Source organism: Centruroides vittatus, unplaced genomic scaffold (assembly GCF_030686945.1).
Source record: "Centruroides vittatus isolate TY-2023 unplaced genomic scaffold, ASM3068694v2 contig_460, whole genome shotgun sequence".
Taxonomy (NCBI): Eukaryota; Metazoa; Arthropoda; class Arachnida; order Scorpiones; family Buthidae; genus Centruroides; species Centruroides vittatus.
In genome coordinates this window covers 189,040-213,465 of record NW_027122256.1, presented here as the reverse complement: position 1 = coordinate 213,465, position 24,426 = coordinate 189,040, and the positions used below count along the sequence as shown (strand labels likewise).

General features: G+C 22.5%; 1 protein-coding gene across 3 annotated transcripts in view; it reads left to right on the top strand.

Moving 5' to 3' along the window:
• LOC136977513 (nephrin-like) overlaps positions 1-24,426 on the top strand; it is a 143,941-nt gene that overhangs the window by 80,648 nt on the left and 38,867 nt on the right. For all 3 annotated transcript variants that reach the window (XM_067273001.1, XM_067273000.1, XM_067272999.1), the window contains exon 2: positions 14,137-14,271. In XM_067273001.1, coding sequence (XP_067129102.1) covers positions 14,137-14,271 — 135 coding nt within the window. The remainder of the gene's footprint in view (positions 1-14,136; positions 14,272-24,426) is intronic.

The window sequence follows — 24,426 nt, the reverse complement described above, 5'->3', positions numbered from 1 at the left end:
AAATAAAATTCAATAATAAAATATATGATTTATATATTAAACTATTTATTATTTGTTTAATTAAATTGGTTACGTCTAAAGCGATTGACGTTTATTATGAATAAATGCATACGCTGTACCGTACATAGTATTAATTTTAAAATAATTATTCTAATTAAATAATTTCTTAGATAGTACCTGTATAAATTGTTTAAAATTTATAATGTTTTAAATTAATTTGAAAAGAATTAATATTAAAAAGTGCTTCTTTCATTTAAACTTTAACAAATAACTTCAGTTTTATGAATTAAATATGTAATTTATGAAGGATTTCATATAGTAAATTAATTATAATTATACGTTGTAATGAATATTACAATAATATTAATAATTTTTAAACTGAACGATAAACAATTGAGTATTATAGAATATTTTATGAAAAATATTATATTGATTTGTATACAAATATGAAGATGATGCAACGGAGCGTAAACTAAATCCGTTTAAGTTAAGTTTTTAATATTAAAAAAAAAGAGAAAGTCGCAAACTAAATATTGCACATTTGCAATTTTTCCAGAAAAATGCTTTTGATATCGTTTCCATTTTTTTTAATCTATAATTCTTTAGAAAATAAATAAAATCATATCTATCTTTTGATGTTACTTTAGTTTTGAATAATGCTTTTATTTTATAAGCTTATAAGAATATTTTGTAATATTCCTATAATCAAATCAGACGAAAAACTTATACTCAAGGAAATTTTTATTTATATTTTAGTATTTCTATAAAGTATTTTAACTGTAAATATCACCTATAATTCTAATTCTAATATAAAATTTAAAGATTTAACATATCTTTTAATGGGGTCGTAATTCATAATTTTATAAAATGAAAGGGAAAATTTATATTTAATTATGTTATTTTTGGCTATTTTTTAAATATTTTTCTATAGTTTACGTACGTATAAGAATAAATAAATAGATTAATATTTCTAAAATATTCAAATAATACATAAAGAAAACATCTTTATTATTTTAAATCTGTATCAATTTTTTAAATATTTTGTAATTTTGAATTTAATTTACTTGAAATTTATAATTAATGCCTTTATTTCTGTTTGATCTTTTAAGCTTTAATATATTTCGCTTATAATTGTAAATATCTATCACACTGTAAAGAATAACCGTATCAATAATTTAATTTCAGTTACACGGGGGAAAAAACTTAATAAATCTGAAAAGAAAATATTTAAAAGTTTTGTATCATATGAAACTTTATAATTTGTTTTGTATAGATTAGATTGAAGAAAATATTTTAAACCATTAAATTTATTTTTTCTCTTATCTTTTTTACTTCTGAAAAATTTAATACTATCCTGTCAAAATTTATATAAAAATATGTTTTATTCATTTTATATCTATTGAATTCTTTTTTAAAGTTACAATTACAGAGGATCAATTCATTTTTTGAGAAATTACTTATTTATAAAACCTGTGCTTTATAGAAGTGAACCATAACACCACTACGTTATATTGATATTGCTTTTTTTTTCCTATGAAGTTTCTACCCGGTGGCACGTTATAGCTTCATGGGGCCAAGGATGATTTCAATTAGAGGCCCCATGTCGACTTAAGACACTTTTATTCGGAGAAATTTTGGGGGAAATATTTTATAGATGATTGGTTTGGGGCTTCCTTTCGGTAGGTGCTCATTTTACTCGTAGGATAACGTGCCACTGTTTGCATTACGTCGCTTCATCAAAGTATGAGGCACACACTTCTTATCTTGCTGTTTTACTAGCATTTATCTTTAATAATCATCAAGGAATTTTAAATTTGACTGATTGAAAGACTTGCTTCATATTATTCATCAACTCATAAATAAAACCATATTTTTTTATTTAGTTTGAATATACATTATATTATCGTATATTAAATAATTTATACATAGATTTAATACGTATTTAAAGATAAGGAATATTTGATTATTCCTTCTTTATTTTAATATTTATCAAATTGCAAATCAAAAATATTTAAATAAGTTAATAATGATAAAGAGGAAGAGCCACATATTATAAATAAAATAATAGAATAATGTATCTATATTAATTTACGCATTGATAACTTTACAAACCGAATTTTCTTTTAATTTTAATAATAAAAAATCTTTTCCTGCACAGTTCCTAGTAACGGTATTTGTACTATTTTAATACATTTTCATACATCAAGTAATTATTATTTTTAATTAATTATAAAATTAAAATTTAATAATTATAAACCGAATTAAAGTTAGCAGATATTTAAAAGATAAAAAGTGAATATAAGTATTAAATTAATGATTAAATATATACTTAAAAGTCTTATCTCTCTAAATATGCAAATATATATGAAATATATAACTTTTTAAATATGCAAATTATTGCTGTAAGTAAGAATGTATAAAGGATTTATTCCGATAATCGTCGTAATAAATAGTTATGAGATAACAGCATTTTTACGATAAAATAAAATAAATTTATCTGATTTCTTGAAACAGAAAATCACTTGGGACTGTAACTGCGAAAGAATCCAACAAGCTTAGCGATGATACAATATCCCTTTAGTTTTAACAAGACTTTGCAAACATATTTCTATAGGGAAATTCCTTAACATGTTCGCTATTAAATTCTCTATAATTAGAAAGAAAAAAAAAACAAGTCAACGGTTAAATTCTCTGATTTTAATGCAATGAAAGAAGCGTTTTATTTCTACTTAAATGTCTACATTAACTTACTTATAAATATTTTTTATTATATAAAAATGTTATCTTAATATTTTCATTTATTAATATGGAGATAGAATATTAAAACACTACTATAAGATACTGTATACTTTGAATTATAATAAAAATAAATATTTAATTATTTGGAGCGTATAAATCACTTAAATTGAAAAATGAAAATAATACTGAAGGTATTAAAAAGATGTTTTATAGTAGTCAGTTTTAAATATAAACACATTTTACAAGTATATAGTGTATCGTTTTCTATTGTTTCTAGATTATTTTAGAGATGATATTTACATAATTATAATCTATAAATCTATATTTTTTAGAATTATATTCTTATATTTCTGATTTATATTTAGAAGAATAGTTGTCGAAGAGGTCAAGATTACTGTAAATTTAGCAAAATTTTCATACTATTTACCTTTCTATTCGTGAACTTTTCACTATAAATATTTATTTAAAATTTCTTTGGCAGAAAAAGTTTGTTTGAAAGATTTAACAGCTTGGAATGTAAAATATTTTATACAATATTGTGTGACACGATACACACCATTTTATATTTTCTGATCAAGAAAACTACAGAATTTAAGTACAAATTGTAGGAGTTAAATAAGAAACTGAAATTCTACTAAAATAATCAGTACTATGGATGCATCATGGCACACTTATCAGACGTCAGAAATGATATCATAAAACTTTAAACGAGTTTTCTTCTCAAAAAACTTAGACAAAAAAATTATTAGAAATTTTGGAATTACTTTTTCACCTGGTGACTGGAGTACCATATGTTTCTGATCACCCTGTATTGATGATTCTTATTGTTATTTACTGACTTTTTTTTAAGTCTTTGTGTAGAGATGATACTTCGATTATGAAGGAAGACAGTATGATAGGAATCAATAGGAAATAAAGTGATTTATTGGTTTCACAATTATTCGATTTTGTATTACACGAGATATTTCGATAATATAAGGATCATCATCTTTCTGAAATTATTGAATATATGGTATATTAACTACAGAAGATATTTCATAGTTTAGTAGTAAGTAATTTATTTAAAAAAAGTATACAGACGTTATAAAATTATAATAAATAAATTAAAAGTCTCGAACAAATACCTCTACCACACTACATAGTTTAAGACACCAGACAAAATAATAGTTTATTATTAATTGATTAAAATGTCCAAGTATGTCAAATAGCTTAATTAGAAAATGGGTTGTAGCTTTTTTTATAAGTAAAAATTATATCAGTAACATACAAACGATATTAAGCTATCACTTCTTAATCTAATCAAATAATTTGGAAACCACTACCTAATCATAATTTAAGACATATTCAGCTAAATTGATTTAATGTAAGCAACGATGTTGAAAGGAATTTTTAAGTTTTAGTAACTGGTTAACAGCAACTGAAAATGCTTCGATTTAAACAAGTAAATTTTTATTTATTTACAAGTATGATCATGATTATTCATCACTTCTTGTGGTCTAGTGATTGTTGGTATTCTAGATCATTAAATTTCGTTTAGAATTAAAATGTCTAGCTTAAGATACATCAAAGGACGAGGAAAATGTAATGATAAGAGATAAGAGAGAAAAATATGCCACAGAACTTTATGATTATACTTTTATTTTACATTAATAAAAATCTATCAGTTTTTAAAACTAGATTATTTCATTACAGATAAAACTTTTCAGGAGAGAATCAATTATAAATACGTTTATTTTATAAATATTTATTTCCAAATTGTATGCTTGCTTAAATCTATACAACCATTTTCGTGTCATATTTATTAAACTAACTTTCATACTAATACAATATATCCAGTTAACTTATACAAATTTTTAAAAAAATCTATTTATATTCATATTAATGTCTACTCTTTAAAACAAAATGCATAATTGTACTTAAGTGTATTTGTTTTTATATTTAGAACAATATAAATATTTTATATGCAGTAAAAACAATATAAAAATATAGAAACAGATTGGTTACATATAAACGTAAGTAAAATATGCAAATTCTAATTATCCTGCATTAAAGAATTCTTCATTTTAACAGTAATATTGAAAAGAAATTTAACTGTATAATAACAATTTTCCTATAATATTTCTTCGATTATATCCTATGTATTTATCCTCTTATCAAAATTTAGACGACATTTGGGATTAAAGGATACTTAGACATATGTTGACTAGACAGTTTTTTGTCTGCAATGTCATATAAACTGTTCATTTGATACACCCAATAGGTATAATTACACATAGATTTTGTCATAATTATTATTTCTATTTCTCTTTTAATCGATATAATATTCAATTGAGTTGCTTGTAGAAAAAAGAGAATAACATGGATATTATTTTATTCAAGAAACAGATAATTAGGTATTCAGTTTAATGTCAAGTTGTTGGCATTTACAAACATATCGCTGTAGGTTATTAGCCGATTGTTTTATAAAATACCAAATCGATATCTTGCAATTATAATGGAAGTTATAGTTAAAGAAGTATTGAATATTTAAGACAAATGATTCATATAACTTTTGTTCTTTTCTTTTTAAATCCTAAATTAAAAATTGTAGTAAGAATTATTCTAAGAATAAATAGAAAAAATTGATTTAAAATTCCTTAGTTTATTTACAAGTAATTATATGGCTGTATTGCATTTTTTTTCCTTTTCAAATATTTTTAATATTAATTATTTTATAAATAAAATGAGTGTTTTCGTACATTATAGCATAAAATATATTTTGAAATAATACAGAACTAATTTAATTTTATAAATATTTTCTATGTAATTCAAAAAGAATATGTTATTTAAATTTGATTTATAATTCAATATTTGAGAATTGTGACATTTATAGTGAATAAAATGTCTGTGTTTCCCAAACAAGTATCTTTATGTCATTATTTTCTAGTGTTTAATTTGTTTTATAAATTATTTTGTATTATTTTACTTATAATTTCGTCCTTCTCTAAATATTATTTTTAAAAGCATGTTAGTTTGTATTGTTTGCTACATCTTCGTTTACAGTAAATTACATTCAGTTCAACGTAATTTACCATAAAATTCCAACTTTGGAAAGCAAGTTTAATTATAATGCCATAAATTTATGCCAGTTTTCTCTTCTTAAACATATTATAATGCCATTTTTAATGTCTTGAAAGACAATTTGGCATATGGCATAAACAAAAGTAGCTAGAATCCTCTAAATATTTATATAACTCTATATTGTTATTTTCTAATCTCTATAATTTGGTTTTATATAATCCATTAGAATATAATAATACAAGCATAAAATAATTAATAATGCGTATTTCCTATTGGAATAGTATTTTAAATCATATTAACAAAACGAATAACAGAAATTCTTACACGAATTTATTTTCCAAACTTATATATTTACGTATTACGATGAAATGCTTACATTCTAAATATAATGTAAATATATTAATTTTCTCTTGTATATAAATGTTATATTTATGTATACTATAAATATTAGAATAAACATGCCTGAAGAAAACAAAGTAAACTAAAGTAAGAGAAAATCCAAGTTCAAACATTACGACTATGGAAAATTTATGAGTTTCATTTCTCATGGAAAGGAAATGGGATGAATAAGTTAGAAAGAACTGAGAAATAACTTTAATGCATAATAGATTGGAAATGAGATTTATAAAATTAGAAATGAAATATAAATTTTATATAGCAAATACTTCCTAATCATTTTTGAAGTTCTGAGAAAGATTTTCATACGCATCTTCATTTTTGATGGATTTTTAATGTCCGAATTTGCTCCATTTCGACAATTTTAATCTTTATCAGCTTATATATATTTATATTATTTATAACAATAAGGTTTATGATAAATAGGAGTGGTAATAGTAAGTCAATATCTAGAGGAAATTGAATTTTCCAACGTATAGATTAATATATATATATTTTAAAATGCTGTTAAAGTATTCTGAAAACATTGCCAAAATGATGAATAAAATATAAATTATTATTATTTTTCTTATCCTTTCCCATTTAATATAAAATTATCAGCTAAAAGTACAACTAAATATTAGCTTTTTAATTTTCTTCCTACGGGTATAATATTGAAATTTATAATTATAGTTTAGAATTTTTATTATTTCAAGTCGCTAAGTTATACCATTTTATTTGCTGAATATTCTATTAATTTATTAAATAATATTCTATATATAATATTAAAATAGAGTCTTGTATTCCTTATACAGCCAAACAGCGACCATTTTTTTCAGGAACTCTTTTGTTTTAATAAACATGCATACAAAATGACCTGTAAACGACGGCCACCTCCAAACAACGGCCAGCTTTATGTTCCCATCAGTGGCTTTTATTTAGAGGTTGGACTGTATAAGGAACTTTATGTAAACACTTTAACATTAGTTACAAAATATACAAAAAAAAAAAAAAAAAATTATTCAAGACTTTTCTTCTAATATTTAAATTTCTAAATTAATTACAAATAGTTTTAATATTATAATTAAAATCATTAAATATTTCTTTTATTTGCATAAATCATTATTTATAACATGTTAGTAGTGAAATCGATTATGCAGAAGAAAACTTTTCTATAAAAATGTTGGAGTTTTTATTAGAAATTGTGATAGATATTTAAATAATTAGAATATTCATGAAATAAACAAAAATATGTTTAGGTCATTATTTAAAGTATTGTATGAATTAGTAGACTTTAAACAAACATTATATGTTTCAGTGTCTAAACTCATTTCTTTACTTCGGTTTAACGAAACGTTCAGTTTCGTAGTTACTTTATTTCAAGTAGAAAATGTGGAGGGGTCTATATACAGGTATATGTATAAGAATAATTTAAATTTTTTATTATAGATATAAAGAAAATAAATTGTAATAATTCGAGATATTTGTTAACAAAAATAGAAATAAAATACAATGATTCAAATAGAATAAAGTGAAACCAAATACATATGAAAATTTTGCCTTAATTAAGGATTCAAATAATCATTTTTAAATTGAAACTATCTCATACTTTTATATAAGATGGCTTCAAGCAAATAGCTACTTAGAGTAGAATTATTATCCGTTTTTATCGTAACTTTCTTATATATATATATATATATATATATATATATATATATATATATATTAACATTTATTTTCTTAAAAGTTTTCGACTTTAGCTTCATTCTTTTTTAAATGATAAATATTATTTTATTACTGTTTAACATTGATGGAATAAACGAAGCTCATTTTTATTTTTATTTTTAATAATAATAATAAAAATAATAAATGTTTATTTAGGCTAAATAAACCTCCGAACTACGACCACTGGCAGAAACATCAAATAGCCTTTGTTTGGAGGTTATTTTATATAAATTTTTGTTTAAAAAGTTCCTGAAAAATGGCCACATTTTAGAGGTAGTCGTTATTGTACTGTACATTTAATACATTTGTATGCTTGTACAGGATGATCCAAAAGGCAGTTAACTGTTTTTGATTTGTGTGTCCCAGGTACACACGTGAAGGTAAAGCGTAAACTGAGTTTAGAATGCATCTATATATTTAAAAAATTTGATTAAAGTTTGCTAAATAATATAATAACATATTTAAATATTTGAATAAGAAAGAAATTTAGTATTTACAATGGTTAAGTGATTTTGACCACTAAATTTTTACACATGCTTATAACTTATCCTTTGTTATACTAAGGAAAATGAATTGAAGGAAAGGTTCACTTTATCAAATGTTTTAATTGATTTTTTTTCATATTTTCATATTTTAATAATCGCAATTTAATCCGATAAAAGATTTATTTGGGTATCCACTATATTAAATACTTAAAATACTTAAATTTACAAATAATTGGTCTTAAAATTAAAATAGTTTTTTTAATAACATGTCCAGGATTTTTAAAAAAATTATATTCATATTTTATCTGCATTCCATGAATTTAATTCAAACAAGCTTATTTGTATATTTTATAGTTCATTTTAAAAAATAGACACCAATTATTTGCAAATTTGCTTTAAAAGTTTACGGAATTTAAAAAATAAATTCTGAATTACTAAAAATTAATGTTGTCAAATACATTTCTATTTTACGTTTGGATAAGTATAAAAATATTAAAAGCCATTCTAAGCCAATATTTAAAAGCTTTTCGTTTTTGAATGTAGCTCTGAATATATCTTAATTTAGTCGTATAGGAAAAGTAATTGAATATAAAGTAAACATTTTGATAAATATAATGATATTTTGAGAATTAAATAAACATGTTTAACTTCATAATGTCGAGATAACCTGGAATTAAACGATTCCATTTGTACTGTACGTATCAATTTAAAATATGTTTTTTTCTTAAGTTAAATTTAAAATAAAAATAATTAAATATGCTAATGGATCTTAAAGTGGTAATGAAATTTGGAACACTTATAAAGCTCATTCTCAGAAAGTCTGATGGCAAATTTCCATTAAAACAAAAGGATGCGAACAGGAAGATTAGATGAATGTCTTCATCCATCTATAGAACAATTCCGTTGGAAGGTATCTTTTACAGCTGAATAATACCTTTTTAAAGTAATCATATCCGTTTGACCATATGAACTGTTAATGTACCGAATAGAAATATCATGCTTGAATTAGATAAGAATGTAGCATTTGTTGGATAAGAGATATCACCTTAACAAATTTCATTTGAAAATCAGCAATTAATTTAATGAAACAAATATAAAGCATTCAGTTATTGAGTATTTAATTCTAACAAGAGGAATTAAATTGTCACTGAATATCTTTTAGGAGGAGGAGAAAATTAATAATCGTTTATAATTGAAGCCATTTAGTATTCTTTCACTTATTTATATCTGTTAAACAGTTTCACATTTGAATGAAATTATAGGAAATTATGCTAAGTTCTTCTGAATAAGGTTATAAATAATTTCATTTGAATTTGAAGAAACTTTAAAGAGAAAACTTTTTCTAAAAAGTTATTCGGTAAGGAAAAGATAAGTTGAAAGAAATGAATTCCATTGCAAAAAGATGATGAATTTTTTCCTTCAAACGTGATAAAATGAAATATATTTTCTTCTATTGAGAAATCGGTAGGTCTATCTAAGATATAATGTTAACTTTTATTATATTTGAATGTCTTCAATAAAAGGACTTTTTACGAAAAAATTTTATAATATAATAACAAAATTCTCTTTAATTTCGAATGTACTGATTATAGCAAAGTAACTATACACATAAATAGGTGTTTGCAAAAAATATGCAGAAATTACTACATTACCTTACGAAACTTTTTTGTATATTTTAGATAATCTTCTAGATCTAAAGATGAGATTAAATCTAAAAAAATATATATCTTACTTCATATTTATACGAAAATAGAAAAATTATCAAAGCTTTTCGATCTACATTTACTTATTTTATATTCGACTTCTTAGTTATTTTAAAAGCATAATCCTATTTTCTTAATCAGATTATATGTTTTCATTACATCTCGCTTTTATAATTTATATTAGCCTAATCTTGCATATATATATAATTAAATTTTATAATCTTATATTTTTGGAATTTCAGTAATATTTTCAAATTTGGAATTAGAAATGTAATAACAGATTAACATTATCAGGGTAATTATACTACGTAATTAACTTCATTCGTACAAGAATTAGCATGGAAAGAGGAACGAGATAAAATGACTCAATCTTATCTAGAGATGAGATTTTATCTAGAACCGATCTTATTTAGAGATGTGTGCATCTAGAGATACAGTAGCAATTGATAAGGTCAAGGAATATTACAGGAGAATTTCAGTTTGTTGGATGAGACTTAATAATTTCAGATACGCTAACGACAAAAGTTCTTGTTGAAGAAAACAAAGCGGAACTCGAAAGAATGATGCATCCATTAAACTAAAAAAACAGAAGGAAATATGGACTGATTGTGAAGATTTTAAAAGCAAAAATAATGTCTCTCGGAAATAAAGAAATAAAAAAGACGAGCAAAAAATGTTTGAGCTTGAAAATATTGAAGAATTTATCTTTGGAGTAAAATAATTTATGATGTAGACTGCAGAAAGTATATAAAGCTGAGAAGAGCAGAAACCAGAAGGAAAGTGTGGACATTGAATAAGGCTTGTCGAAACATAGTACTTAGTTTGCAGACAAACTAAATATTTCGAAAACATTTATTTTCCTCAATATGATTTGTGGATGTGAGACAGGTAATGACAAGAGACTCAAAGAAAACATATTAGTCTTTCGAGAGGTCTACAAAAAGGTTTTCGGAAAGGGTGCAAAAGATGTCCTAAATGAAGAATTACGTAACAGGATTTATCCGAAAATAAACTTATCCAAAACATTATCAAGTGTAAATTACAAGAGTTTGGATATTCTGCGGAATGAATTATGAGGGAAAACTTAAAACATTGGTATCTGACATGATGGATGGTTGTATAAAGTGGAAGGCCCTACGGAAAAAAAGACGGATAACGTGTAAAGCTAGTGTAAAGAGGGTCTGCAGAGAATTGAACCACTTATATTTACATACAGACAGAAGGCCTTTGTGATGAAAGCATCGGAATTAAAGGGGATAAACTTATAATTTTGATTGATTGATTGATTGATTGATTGATTGATTAAAACAAAAATTAAATTTGTCAGCTCATTTATTATTAGTAAAAGGGAGTTAGCATGATGATCGTGTTGAAAATTTATAGTCCTTCTATGCTGATAATTTGCAAAACTATAAGTAATCATAGATATAGAAAGTTTCATCGAATGATCAATGAAAGTTTCTATATCTACGATAATTAATGATTGAATGGAAATAATAAATTATAAATTACTAATATTAAGTAAATCATATTATATATTTGATACATTTTCAATGTTGAATTTATATGTTATTACCTTTTAATAAATATAAAATTAATAAATTTTTTTAAATATTGAGTTTATATTAACGAAGTATATTCCAATGAGTTAAATGTAAGCTAAGTTTATAAATTTATTTCATTAAATTTTAATTAAAAAATTAATTTATGCTTTATTTTTAATTCTGTTTAATTATTAATTTAATTTTTAAAGATTTTTATTTTAAAAAATAATGAATAAATTTAAAAATAATTTTTTAGAAATGATTTTACTAGTAATTTAAATTAGTGACTTTATTCAAAAATCTAATTAATTATAATATTTTTCAGTTTTTAAACTTAAAATCTGTTAATTAATAATACATATAGAACACGTAAGACTTATAAGTTGATTTTTTAAATAATTAAGTGTATATATAATTAGTTTAATTAAAACATCTTAATTAATAAGAATCCCGAATTTATTTTTAATGCACACATTTTTCTCAAATATTCCATCTAATCAATTATAGAATATATTTATAACATTAAACATTTAAAAAATATCTTTAAAAAAAATAAATAATGCAATATTGTAGTAATTAAAGTGTTCTTTTTTTTAACAAAAATGATTAATTAGATTCTTTATCCAAGTACTTTTGTATTTTTAAATTATATTTTTATTAAATTATTTCTAACTCTTTAAGTTATTGAAGTGTAGTAAGATTAAGTTAAAATTTAACACGATTAAATTAAATAAATAAATATGTATATACATTAAATATATGATATAAATGTAATAAAATGGTTATATATAGTATATTGTTTTAACAACGAAATGATATGGTTTAGTACATATTTTTCTGTTGAGTAGTTTGTCACAGTTTCACATTCCCCCCATTTTAACGTTGATGCAGTTCGCTGAACCATCAGAATCACCAAGTATTTCGTAGAAATCATGTCTAGTAGAGGCGAGATAAGTTTGTTTCCGTGGAAACATGATGACTATATATGAAATACTCTTCGACAAAGAATTACTCTTTAACACTATTGTCCAAGCCAGGATTCTACTCCGCAGCATCTTTTGACTTGTTCTTTTGTTATTACCGTTTACAGAAATGTCATCACAAATTCTATTAAGATTTACACATCGAATTTTTATTGTCAAAGTAATGTCGCTTGATTTTTCTGAAAATCAATTACCATAAACATTGAACGTTACATTGTATATTTATGTTATCAATTTACTTGCACATTTTTTTTTCAACGTATCGATTATTCCATGATAATATTTAAAGTTAAGAATATATACATATTTTATTCTTTAAAATAATCTAATGGTAAATTAAGGTTTCTATTCTAAATGATGTAATTTTATAGAAAACTGCCTCTAAGGATCTCTACACACACCAAATAATCACTTATATGTCTCTCATTATAAAGATAGTATATCTACGTCATTAAGGTTTATATAATTAATTTTCTATAGGATATACAACGTATAATAATTTAAATATATAGAATATATACTTAGATGATATTTATCTATATAAATTTATACAGTCGATTATGTGTGTGTGTGTATAGTAATTAAGCATACGACTGAATATAGAGAGATAACACTATTTAAAGTTTGAATAAATCATACAAGTATATTATACTTTTAATATTAATAAATATATTTTAGAGCTCTAAAGGAAATTTAAAATTAAGATAAATATTATAAAATATATACATATATATATATTTACAATTAAGAATAACTTTAATTAATTTTAAATAAAATTCATATGTAAATTACATTTATATACTTATAATTATGTTAAATATAATATTAAATAATAATTATTTCACAAAAACGTAACGAGACAATTTTATTTTTATATTATTTAAACTAGAACTTACCTAAATCTATTTCGATTTTATTTTAATATTTATATAAAATATAACTTTTGAATTTTAAATTGAATAGAAAGTAAAAACATCTTAACTTTTAAAGAATTATAAACAGACGAAAGATTTTAAGGAGATAAAAAAACAAGCAATATGAAAGTATATAATAAAACTTGATATATGGAAAATTTTGTGTGTATTGATCTGTAAGTTATGACTTAAAACTTTCAGATTTGCAGGCATATTCGTTTTGTATTGTGCAAAAAATAATAAAATCATCTTTTCTATAAATATATAAATATAATTTATTTATTACTTATTTAAAGCGCTTATAACAATGTTTATTTTAGTCACATAGTTGCAAACAATGTGAGTAAAAGGAAACAAAAAATTCATTTTTTATGAAATAATTTTTTTTTTAAATTTTTAAAATGTTAATTAAAATATTAAAAAATGCTACTAAATAATATATTTTTCCTTTATATAAATATATTAATAAAATACATTTTAAAATGTTTTAATATTTAATTGATAATTAAAATAAAAGAAAATAAATCATATATTTATATTTTAAATATTAAATTAAATTATTAAAAAAATTTTATTTAATTATATATATATATTTTGTTTTATTTTAGGAAAAGCACAGCAGCAATATTTTCGTGTAAAACCAAGTGATAAAGACGTTATTGAGGGGCAAACAGCTGAACTACAATGCCATATAGGAAATTTAGGTGGTGATGTTCAATGGACGAAAGATGGATTTCTTTTAGGTACAATTTAACAGTTATAAATATTATTTTAAAAGCTATAAATGTAATAATTGTATGTAATAAAATAATAAAATTAAATCATATTTAAGGAATTCCCTCTTTGGGAGATACAAATAATACAATTTAATATATAGTAAGAAGATCATTAAAACTGATAAAATTTTTGTATATGTAATATTTATATCTTAAACTTACTAAAATAGTATCGTTTTCTACACTCGGAGGAAGAGAATATATAAAAAACTTTATTCATTTCGTCATAAAATATAAGAATAGAACAGTCTTCAATGTGGAATCTGCATCTATATAACTATATCGTTACATGTATTTAACTTCCGAATTTTACATAAAAAATTTCAAATTTTACACGGTTACGGTTAGTGACTATAAAATTATAGATATTTGAGATATAAATATGGGATGAATATACTTAAAAATCGTAAAAAAATGTTGTTACTTTCTTTTTTATTTGGAGCCAAAATGTTATACGGATGAGTAATTCTGAAAAAAAATTCGAATAGAAAGCGAGTTGAAAATCGTATTATATAGATTTAAATAATAAATCAAAAATAATTTTGTTGTTTCTAGTAAAATTCGAAAAAAAGTATCAAGTCTATTTGTTAAATTTCCACTTAAACAAATATTTGGCTTCAATGGTTCCGTTTAGTGTAGTGGTTAAGAATTGAGTTGGTGTGGCCTGCGGTATCTAGCTTGATATCTTAAGAGTCGAAAGTAAATTTTTAAATGTTTTGACGTTACCAATTGTTTAATTAAACTCTTGAAATAGTTAAATATAATTTTAAATAAAATTACAGTTTATCGAACTTTTAAATAACTAAATAAGTTACAAGTATAATAGGAATAGTAAATAATAGAAATTAAACTTTAGATCGCTATATACGCGTATTACAAATAAAAACATTTATATATGCGTAACTTTTTCGCGGATTTTATATATTTTTACTTATTATAGAACATTGTTTAACATTTTAAACGGAATATTTCTTATTTGGAAGGATATTCTCTCTTACCACATATCCATTACCTTGTCCTTGTGCAGTCAAAATGATTAATTAAATAATTGATTGATTGAATTAATTCTAATTTATTTTTCTTGTAATTTTGTTTGATAGGATATTATCTAAATTTCTTTCGAATATCTTAAAATTTAACGAAAATTAAGCAATTTTCCAAACAAGATTATTTTGAGCAGAGAATATTTTTAAAGCTTAATAATCAAAATATTAAAATGTTTTACACTGAAACAAAAATATCAATTTAATTACAGAACATAAATATCTTTAATTAGGAAAAATAAAATGAATAATGAAAAATTTAACAATACGATCTGGTACGCTTTTAGTTCTTGTTCAGTGAGCGAATACGTTAGTTTAAAAAGTACTTTTTTCCCTCCCTTTTCACAATTAGTTTCTCAATTTAATTGTATTATTATTTCTAAATCTATTATTTTTCTTAATGAGTAGAATACACTAATTGATTTATTTTCCTCTTTAGCTCTTTAGATACGATCCACGTTTTCAAACGGTTGAAGCTGCTCTTTATTTTTCTGCATAACAATGAAGATAAAAAATAATTAATCATTTTGCTTTTTTCGTAAAAAATATTTTTAATACATCAAAGATTATAATTTACGAAAATCTTATGTAAAAATGTCTTAACCTTCTCGAAACAGTTCAATTGTTACTCTCATTTTAAAGAAAATATTCAAATTTATGTTGTACTTCTATAACGATCGTACATCGATTGTAGTCTCGGTGGCGTCAATAGGGAATTTTAAATGTTTCTGGCTATTCCTCCTGAATTCTGAACTCTCTCTCTCTTTTTTTTAATGTTTTGAATATGCAGATAAACTATTGACAATAAACATTATCGCGCAAACATACTTTCAGTCGATTAATCGTGTTAAATAAGGAAAAAAGAAGAAAAAGAAAAATACTTTTGTGATATCCTTTTGTTTCTATTCACAGCTTGTCGATAACTGGTGTTAAAGCTTTTCAATCGATCTCTTTTACTAAAATTGTGTTGTTGCTTTGACATTCTACTGGACAAAAGTTTATCCATTGCATCGATGAACCACAAATGATATTGAAACGTTGTAATTTAAGATCACTTTAATAAATATCAATGTCAAAAATTGTAATATTACGCATAATGTTAAGCAAGATGGTATCACGACACATCAAGCCGCGTGTATCTCGTAAATATTGTGTAAATTTTGTATACTTTCTAATAAGAACAGGAATAAAGAATATTAATAAATTTGCCTAAATTTAACAGATATATACAGGTAAAATTATGTTAATGGTGAACCCGAAATAGGTGAGATAGGGCATGAGTCAACCACAAATACAACACCTCCATCACCCTCGAAGCCACACAAATATGTGAAATAAATAAATAAAACTGATTTTTTTATTATTATTATTTAACAGAAAATTTTATTTGCAGCATCTTCATATCACATTTTTTTACATAAAGAGAATTAAATTTTTGAGATTCTTGTGAGTCTGATGCTCGACCTGAATCTTGCAGACTATCTTTCAGAACTTGACTAAATTTATTAATAAAAACAAAACGAATTAAATAAATAAATTATATCTATTAATTAATATATAAAGTATATAAAATCTTCAAAAATTTTGATTTTTACTTCGATTTCAACTCGAAATTTAATGGATAAAATCATAAATACTCTCGAATTTTTTTCAATATTTATCTTCGATAAAAATTTAAGTTAGATAGGTATATATATATAATTATATAAATGAAATTTATAAAATATGAAAATCTTAATAATATTTACGATAAATATAATATATCTTGTAATTTCGATTAATTAGGAAATGAAAGAAACAACATCTTCAATTTCACCACTTTCTAATTATAAACTGATTAATGAAATTTCATATCTGCAAATTCAATTAGGTTAAATGTAAAGAGGGAAAAGAGAAATTTGGCCTTTAAACTTGCCATTAAAGTATAATGTAAGTTCATTAATATTAATAAACGTAAATTAATTTTGGAGATATATGCATATATTTCTTGTAAAATAAATAATATAGCACGAAAATTTATTACAGTGTACCTCGTCGAATATTGTTAAAATTATTTTCTCCTATTTTAATGATTAAAACTTAAATTATTTAACTTTTTATACAATAAAATATTAAATATATATTATATTGTGCGTTAATTATTGTAAATTTAAAAAGATAAAAGCATTCCTACAACTTTTAGCAAAAAACTAAATTCTGTAAACTGCATTCTTGTGTAGTGTTTTCAAATTTATAACAAATTTATTAATATTTATAAAGATTAATTTGATGTAAATATGTAGAAAATTTATTAATATGACATTTATAAACATAATAAATTAATTAATAAGCAGCCATGAATATATTTAAGTGCAAATATGCTAATGTATCATAGAAATCATAGAAACACCATAAAATAATTATATAAGTTAATTAATTGCAATCGAAAAACTTAAGAAAATATGCTAAAATATTTTTAATTTAATAATAATAATAAATAAATAATTAAACGGAAATAAAAATAATATTCCGAAATGGAAATTGAATACGATGTCGTGAATACTCAAAAGATTTTTATTCATAAAAATGCATTAAAATTATGATTTTTTCTACCGCATTCATTATGAATTTTTTTCGAGAAAATCAGAGTAACAGTAAACTTAAATAAAATTTAAAAAAAAATAACAAAAATTGAATCAATACATTAATCGTAATGCATTTTTAAAAAATTCTGCTTTAGACAATTCGTTGAAGCTTGGGTTTTTTATTTCATTATTTTAAAGGGAATCTTAATATTTTTTTCCGAAAATTCTAGGATTAATATTAAAATGAAAAATTCTAAAATTATAATAAGAAATGAAAAATAGTTCTTTTTCGTTAAAAATTATAATAGAATGTTTTTTAATACATAAATAATTTCTTTATGAAATTTCCCTTGGAAAAACTTATTTCCAGCTGAAAACTTATTTCGTTTTCTAAATCAGATAGTGTTGAATATCAAATTTCAAAAAGAATATTCGCTTCTATCTACCCCTTTAAGTCGATATCAAAAAGTATAAATTCTTATGGAAAATAAATGAATAAAATTTAATCTATTTAATTATTTTAATTATAATCTGCGTTAGAAAATTTGCTTTTATAAACTCTTGGAATAAATAATGATAAAATTTATGGATTTTTATTTTTATTCTTAAATATTGAGTATTATCAGTCCTTAATTAAAATCGTATTATTGGAGTTGTTAATATTAAAATAATTAAAATAAGTGATTAATCTTTTAGCTAAGATATAAAACTTTATTAATAAAAATAAATTAAACGTAATTATTTATATTTCTGGATGAAATTTTAAGAAAACTTTAGGCAATAGGATGGAGTTATTTATCTGAATTCTATTAAGTTCTAAATAATAGTGATTTAGTAATGTTAATTTTATTTTTACAACAATAATTCAGTAAATTTATACTGTAAAGTTTATCAAATTTTGCTAAGTTTTATATTCAACATTAAATTTTATTGAATATATTTATTAAAAATAAATATTTTCCTATTCTGAAAACAGAAAATAATAATAATTTTCATCATCAAAAACAAAATATTCCATTTTCTGATCTTAAACAGAAACTTATATGCGGTTAAAAATGCATAAGCTGTTAGAATGTTTATTAATCATCAGCTGAAAACTACTTTCTTTCACAAATAAATGATATCATTTAATTGTTTTGCAGGTAAGTTTTATGGATTATTTTATGAAGGAAATTCGCTGATTTATTTTAAAATTAACTCAATAACTATTTATAACCGACCATTAATTTATATGCCATAATAAAACAGATCGTTACTGCATCATTATAATACTCTTTACGACACAACTTGAAATAACAATGTTATGTATTTATTTCCATACTTACTGTTATTTTCCGAAATAGGAAATAAAAATTTTGTTTTATTTTTTTTTTTTTTGTTATTATTTTTTGTTTTACTGAAATTTCCATAATTTGAAATAGCGAAAACAAATTCTTTGTTGACAGGTTTCTCTTTAAATTATTGCAAAATCAGCTCCGTTTGTTTGGAACTGATAGAAAAGAAATGACATGATTATATTTGACGTCAAAAACGTCAGTTTTGAAAGAGAGAATTAAGTACATATTCTAAAAACAAACACGTTTTTTTTATTCTACTCCAGTGCATTTGCTTTGAAAATTGATTTTTTTGGGGGGGTTTAAACAAGAAAAAAAAGCAAGAGGAAATTAAGGACTTGAATCGGTTTGAAAGCGAAAGAAGCATTTTAAAAATTCATTTGTTGCATAATTCTCGTATAAATTTAACAAATTTAAATATCTACAATAAATTCATTAAATGTTTTTTTGAAATTTTAATTAAATAATCAAACTTAAAAATATTTTTATTTAAAAAAAAGTCTTTCTTTAAATGATTTACAATTTGATGCAATGCGAGAATTTTTATCTTGAAATTTTAAGTTGTGCAATGAAAAATATAAGATGTATGATTAATGAAAAAGTTTACACGATTATGTCTGAAAATTTTTGAATGTATAGTAAATAGATAGATATATATTATTGCAACGAAATGCATTAAACTGTTAAAAAACAAAGAGTTTGGTAGTAATGATAGAATTGGATGACACGAAAGAAGTGACGATAGTGAGAGGTGATGTGGAGAAAGTCAGTGAAAGAAAAGTCATTAATAAGATGGATAACGCTTTTTGGACACCATCCATAATTTTCGGTAGATAGAAACCAGAAGAAAACAATTTCTTTTTTATTTACAGGTAATTTTTATACTCATTTTCTTATTCGACCTATCAAACTTTTGTTTTGATTCGAAATAACAAATTTAATTATTAATAGAACAATGAAAAAAAAATAAAACTTCTTTTAAATAATAAATTGTCTTTTAATGTTTCTTTTTATGATTATTTCTTACGATCGTTTATAATCGATTTGGTTAATGCTACAAGTTTTAAAGATGCTAAGATTCCCCCCCCCTTTTTTTGCAGTTAAGATACAGAGGAATTTCATCCAATGAGTGAAAGCTAATGATGAAAAGTGATAGGATCTAATGTCATCAGCTTAGATTGGAGTAAATATGAGTTATTTATATCATTTTCAAAATGGAAATAAGCAGTAAAGAGTGTGGCAGCTTCGATAGAAACCAGTAAGATAGGATGACATAAATCAGAATATCTCCTTATGTGATAGGATAGGAAACCTGAAAAAGGAAACTCTGGAAAAAAATCAATAATAAAATGGGCCAAGTAGCATATTTTAACAGTTTATAAAGAGAAATATTAAAAATAAAAATAAAAATTTTTATATTAAAATGTATATCTTACTATTAAAGAAATTGAATATAATCATTCATCAAAGTTTGATTTGTTTTCATATTTTACTTAAAAATAAATTTATTTTTCATGAATTTAAAAACCTCCAGTGAATTATGGAAAAATATAAAATATAAAATTAGATAATTACTAAATAATTATTCATAAAAATTACAAAGCGAATTTATTGCTAATTTTTTTATTTAACAATTAACGTGGAAAACATTTTAAAGTAATTACTTTTAGGTGCATGTTTTAAGTAATTTAATCCCCGAAGATGATTAAAAAATATTTAAAATAAAATTAAATATAATTATTTCTAAAAATATATTTTGATACTTTTTATAAAAGGTAAATAAAGTCAGTCTAATTAATAATTATTTGTATTTTTTTTATAAATATAACAAATAATTATTAATTAAAGTGAATTTTTATATTATACATCAGTGACTCTAACAAGTTCGATATTATTTTTATAGAATGATTAAAATTAATGATTTTTTAAAATTATTTATAAACTCAGAAAGCTGATATTATAGGAAATATATATATATATATTTTAATGGAAAGAACTTTTTGTTGGAAATTTCTTAGTGTAAACTTGTATCATCGTCAAAGTTAAAAATAAACTGAATGTCTTGCTTGGTGTAAAATCATTAACGAAAAATAAATATCATAAAAGTCAAGTTTGAAACAAAACACTTTACTTAAAAAATTGACTAGTAATGGTGTTTGATTTTAAGTAAAGAAGAAAAAGTAAAGATACAAGTTGTAAATTTTATTCATAAAAAAGTAAAATGTTTCTTAAAAATAATATCACTTAATAATAATTCGAATAAAAATGACAAAACAATAAGAAAAAATTTCTTTTAAAATACCCATTTAATTAATTTTTGTTTGTTTCATACGTCACACAATGTTTTTTTTATACGTATTTTATTCTAGATAAAAATATAGAAAGAATTTAAAGAATTGTGAAAGATTTTCGTTAAAAACTAAGTCTATTCTATGTGCATTTATGGAATGTTTCTTTAGAAAACATTATTTATTAAATATTTTATGTTAGAATTTATGTCATGTTCGCACCATTTCTTTAGGACTTCTAGTATTCAATAGCAACAACGAATATATCTTAGTATAAACGATGTAATTCAATATTATATGTCATCATAAATATTGTAATAAATGTCTCAAAAATATGCTATTATATATAGAATGCCAAATAAATTCTAAAATTTTTAAAGAGAATTTTTATATCGAGATATAGTGTTTTATTATTATTATTATTTTAACAATTACAGAAAATTATAGATAATTCTTGAGTTAGTTAAAATTCATTTTTATTGCTACAATCTTTTTGTTTGAAGTTAAGTTAGGAACATTAACTATAAAATACTTAAAGAATTTTCATTTTTCTACTTAAACTTTCGCTTAGATAATCTTTAAATCCAACTCGCATTTTAAATAAATGCAAGCTTGGTTAATAAGAGTTTAATCCTATCAAAAGCAGGGAATGTTGTATAAAACGACAAAGAGGATTTACCACACACATAGAAGATGGTTCTTATTTCATTATACGTTCTTCAATGGCGCCTACTCGACGGTTCATAATTTTATTTTATTTTTTATTTGGTCAGGACCTTGGATGGTTTATGAACTGTAAACAAAACGATCTCGTCATAATTTGTAAATTCAAAATTGTTAGTATCATATGTACCCTTTATCTACATTAAAAAAACTCGATTTAAATCTAGGAAAATGAAAGTCAAATAACCATTAAATGATAATACACATACAGAAATCATGCAAACATTTTTATGTATATTTTTGTTACAAAATGTATAAATTGCGTATCATTATCGTGGTCATACATTTTAAAAATTAGAAACAAATTTAGCTCGTTTAGTTGTTATTAATTAAATATAACTCCTTCCTACGATATTCGAAAACGCAATTTATGCATTTGCATAGGTTGTCGTGCGTGACATAAGTACAACCTATTAGCACTTCGTTATTACCATTCATTGAAATAGCCTCTGTTGCATGTTCTCTTATAATCAATATAATTTATTACAGGGAAATCCTACCTACTTTACACAGATAAGAATTATAATTACGGATATTTCTCAATTTGTAAAATTTATAAAAATGTAATCCTCATACATATTAAGTTTTTTAAAAATTTATTTATACTTTTTTCCAATAGTCTTTCAGAAAAAAAATTCTTCTCAAATACATTTTCTTTTTCTTAATATTTAAATTTTTAATGTTATTAAAAGGTTCATAAAATTTGATAACTAGAAAGTAGTTTTTTAATATTATATTTCAGTAAAATTTTTAACGATAGAAGTAGCATCTCCCCCTCCCCTTTTTTAAAGAAAAATTTCGATCAGTTGAATATTAGATTTAAGAACAGGAAAAGATGCTATAAAATTTTATTAGAATCGAATGTATACTGCAGCATTTAATTATGCATTATGTTACATTATTATTGATATTTGTAAATATTTTATAGAAGAACGTTTGATATTCGAAATAATTTTTATATTTTATGGAAGGATTTAATTATTCTCTGGAGAAAAAGCTTCCAACCTTTTCTTCCTGTTGACTTCTTTCAAAACTAGTTTTCATTTGCCCATCCCTTTCTATATCGATACAAAATAAGAATAAACATTAATTAAACTTAAAAATTCAAAATTGGATGTTTACCTTAATACATTTTAAAGGTATATCTGTTATTATTATTATATTCTAAATATAATAAAAATAAATTTCCGACCCTCAGCTAAATCGATTGATTTGTAGAGGGGAGCGATGTTAAAAACACTTAGAAAACCAGAAAAATTACTGTTTGGGGATATTTTTCTTTACTAAATTATATCTTAAGCAAAATTATTATTGCATAATAAGTTGGAACTAATTATGCAAATATTTTTAAAATAAAATTTAATTAATTTTGTATATAATTCTATTATAATTAAGACATAAAAAGTTTACTAAAGTAAGTAAATTTTCTTAATTCATTATTGATTTACTTATGAAAACATGTTTAAATAATTCTTGAATGAATTTCTTTTAAAAAGTATAATAATATTAAATACAATGATATAAAACTATTAATGCAATATTGCTCTTGTTTTATTATTTTTTATATTTAAAAATAATTTTTAAATATATTTATTAATTTTTTATAATTAATTATTGTTTGATACAATGAAATTATCAGTTAATTTTCATAACTAATTAAAACTTTAATTTTTTTTAATTATATAAAATTATCTGTTTAAATTACATTAGTAATTTAATAAATTTTACTTATACATTAATCATATTTTAGACTTTTTATCCATTTCATTAACATCATTTTAAGATAAATGGAAGACTTATAATTTTATTTTACATATAAAACGTTATTATTTCCTTCATAAACTTAATCACATTTAACTTCGGAATTAATGATTACTTAATAATATTTTAAAAATTTTCCCATAAAGACAATTAAAAATAGTTTCAGTAGATATTTAGCAATATTAATTTTAAGTAATTTTAAATAAAGTATGATGTTTCCTTAACATAACTTCCCATTAAATAACAATAATTACAAGTAGCTGATTGACTCATTAAAATTTCTGGAAATTTACAAGATGTAGTAATTAAAATTTGATTATGTATAAAAGGTATTTTGCTTAAAATAACGACCATAGAAACATATAAGTCAACTAGAAGAGTTTTATTTTAAAATCCTTATATTTTATAT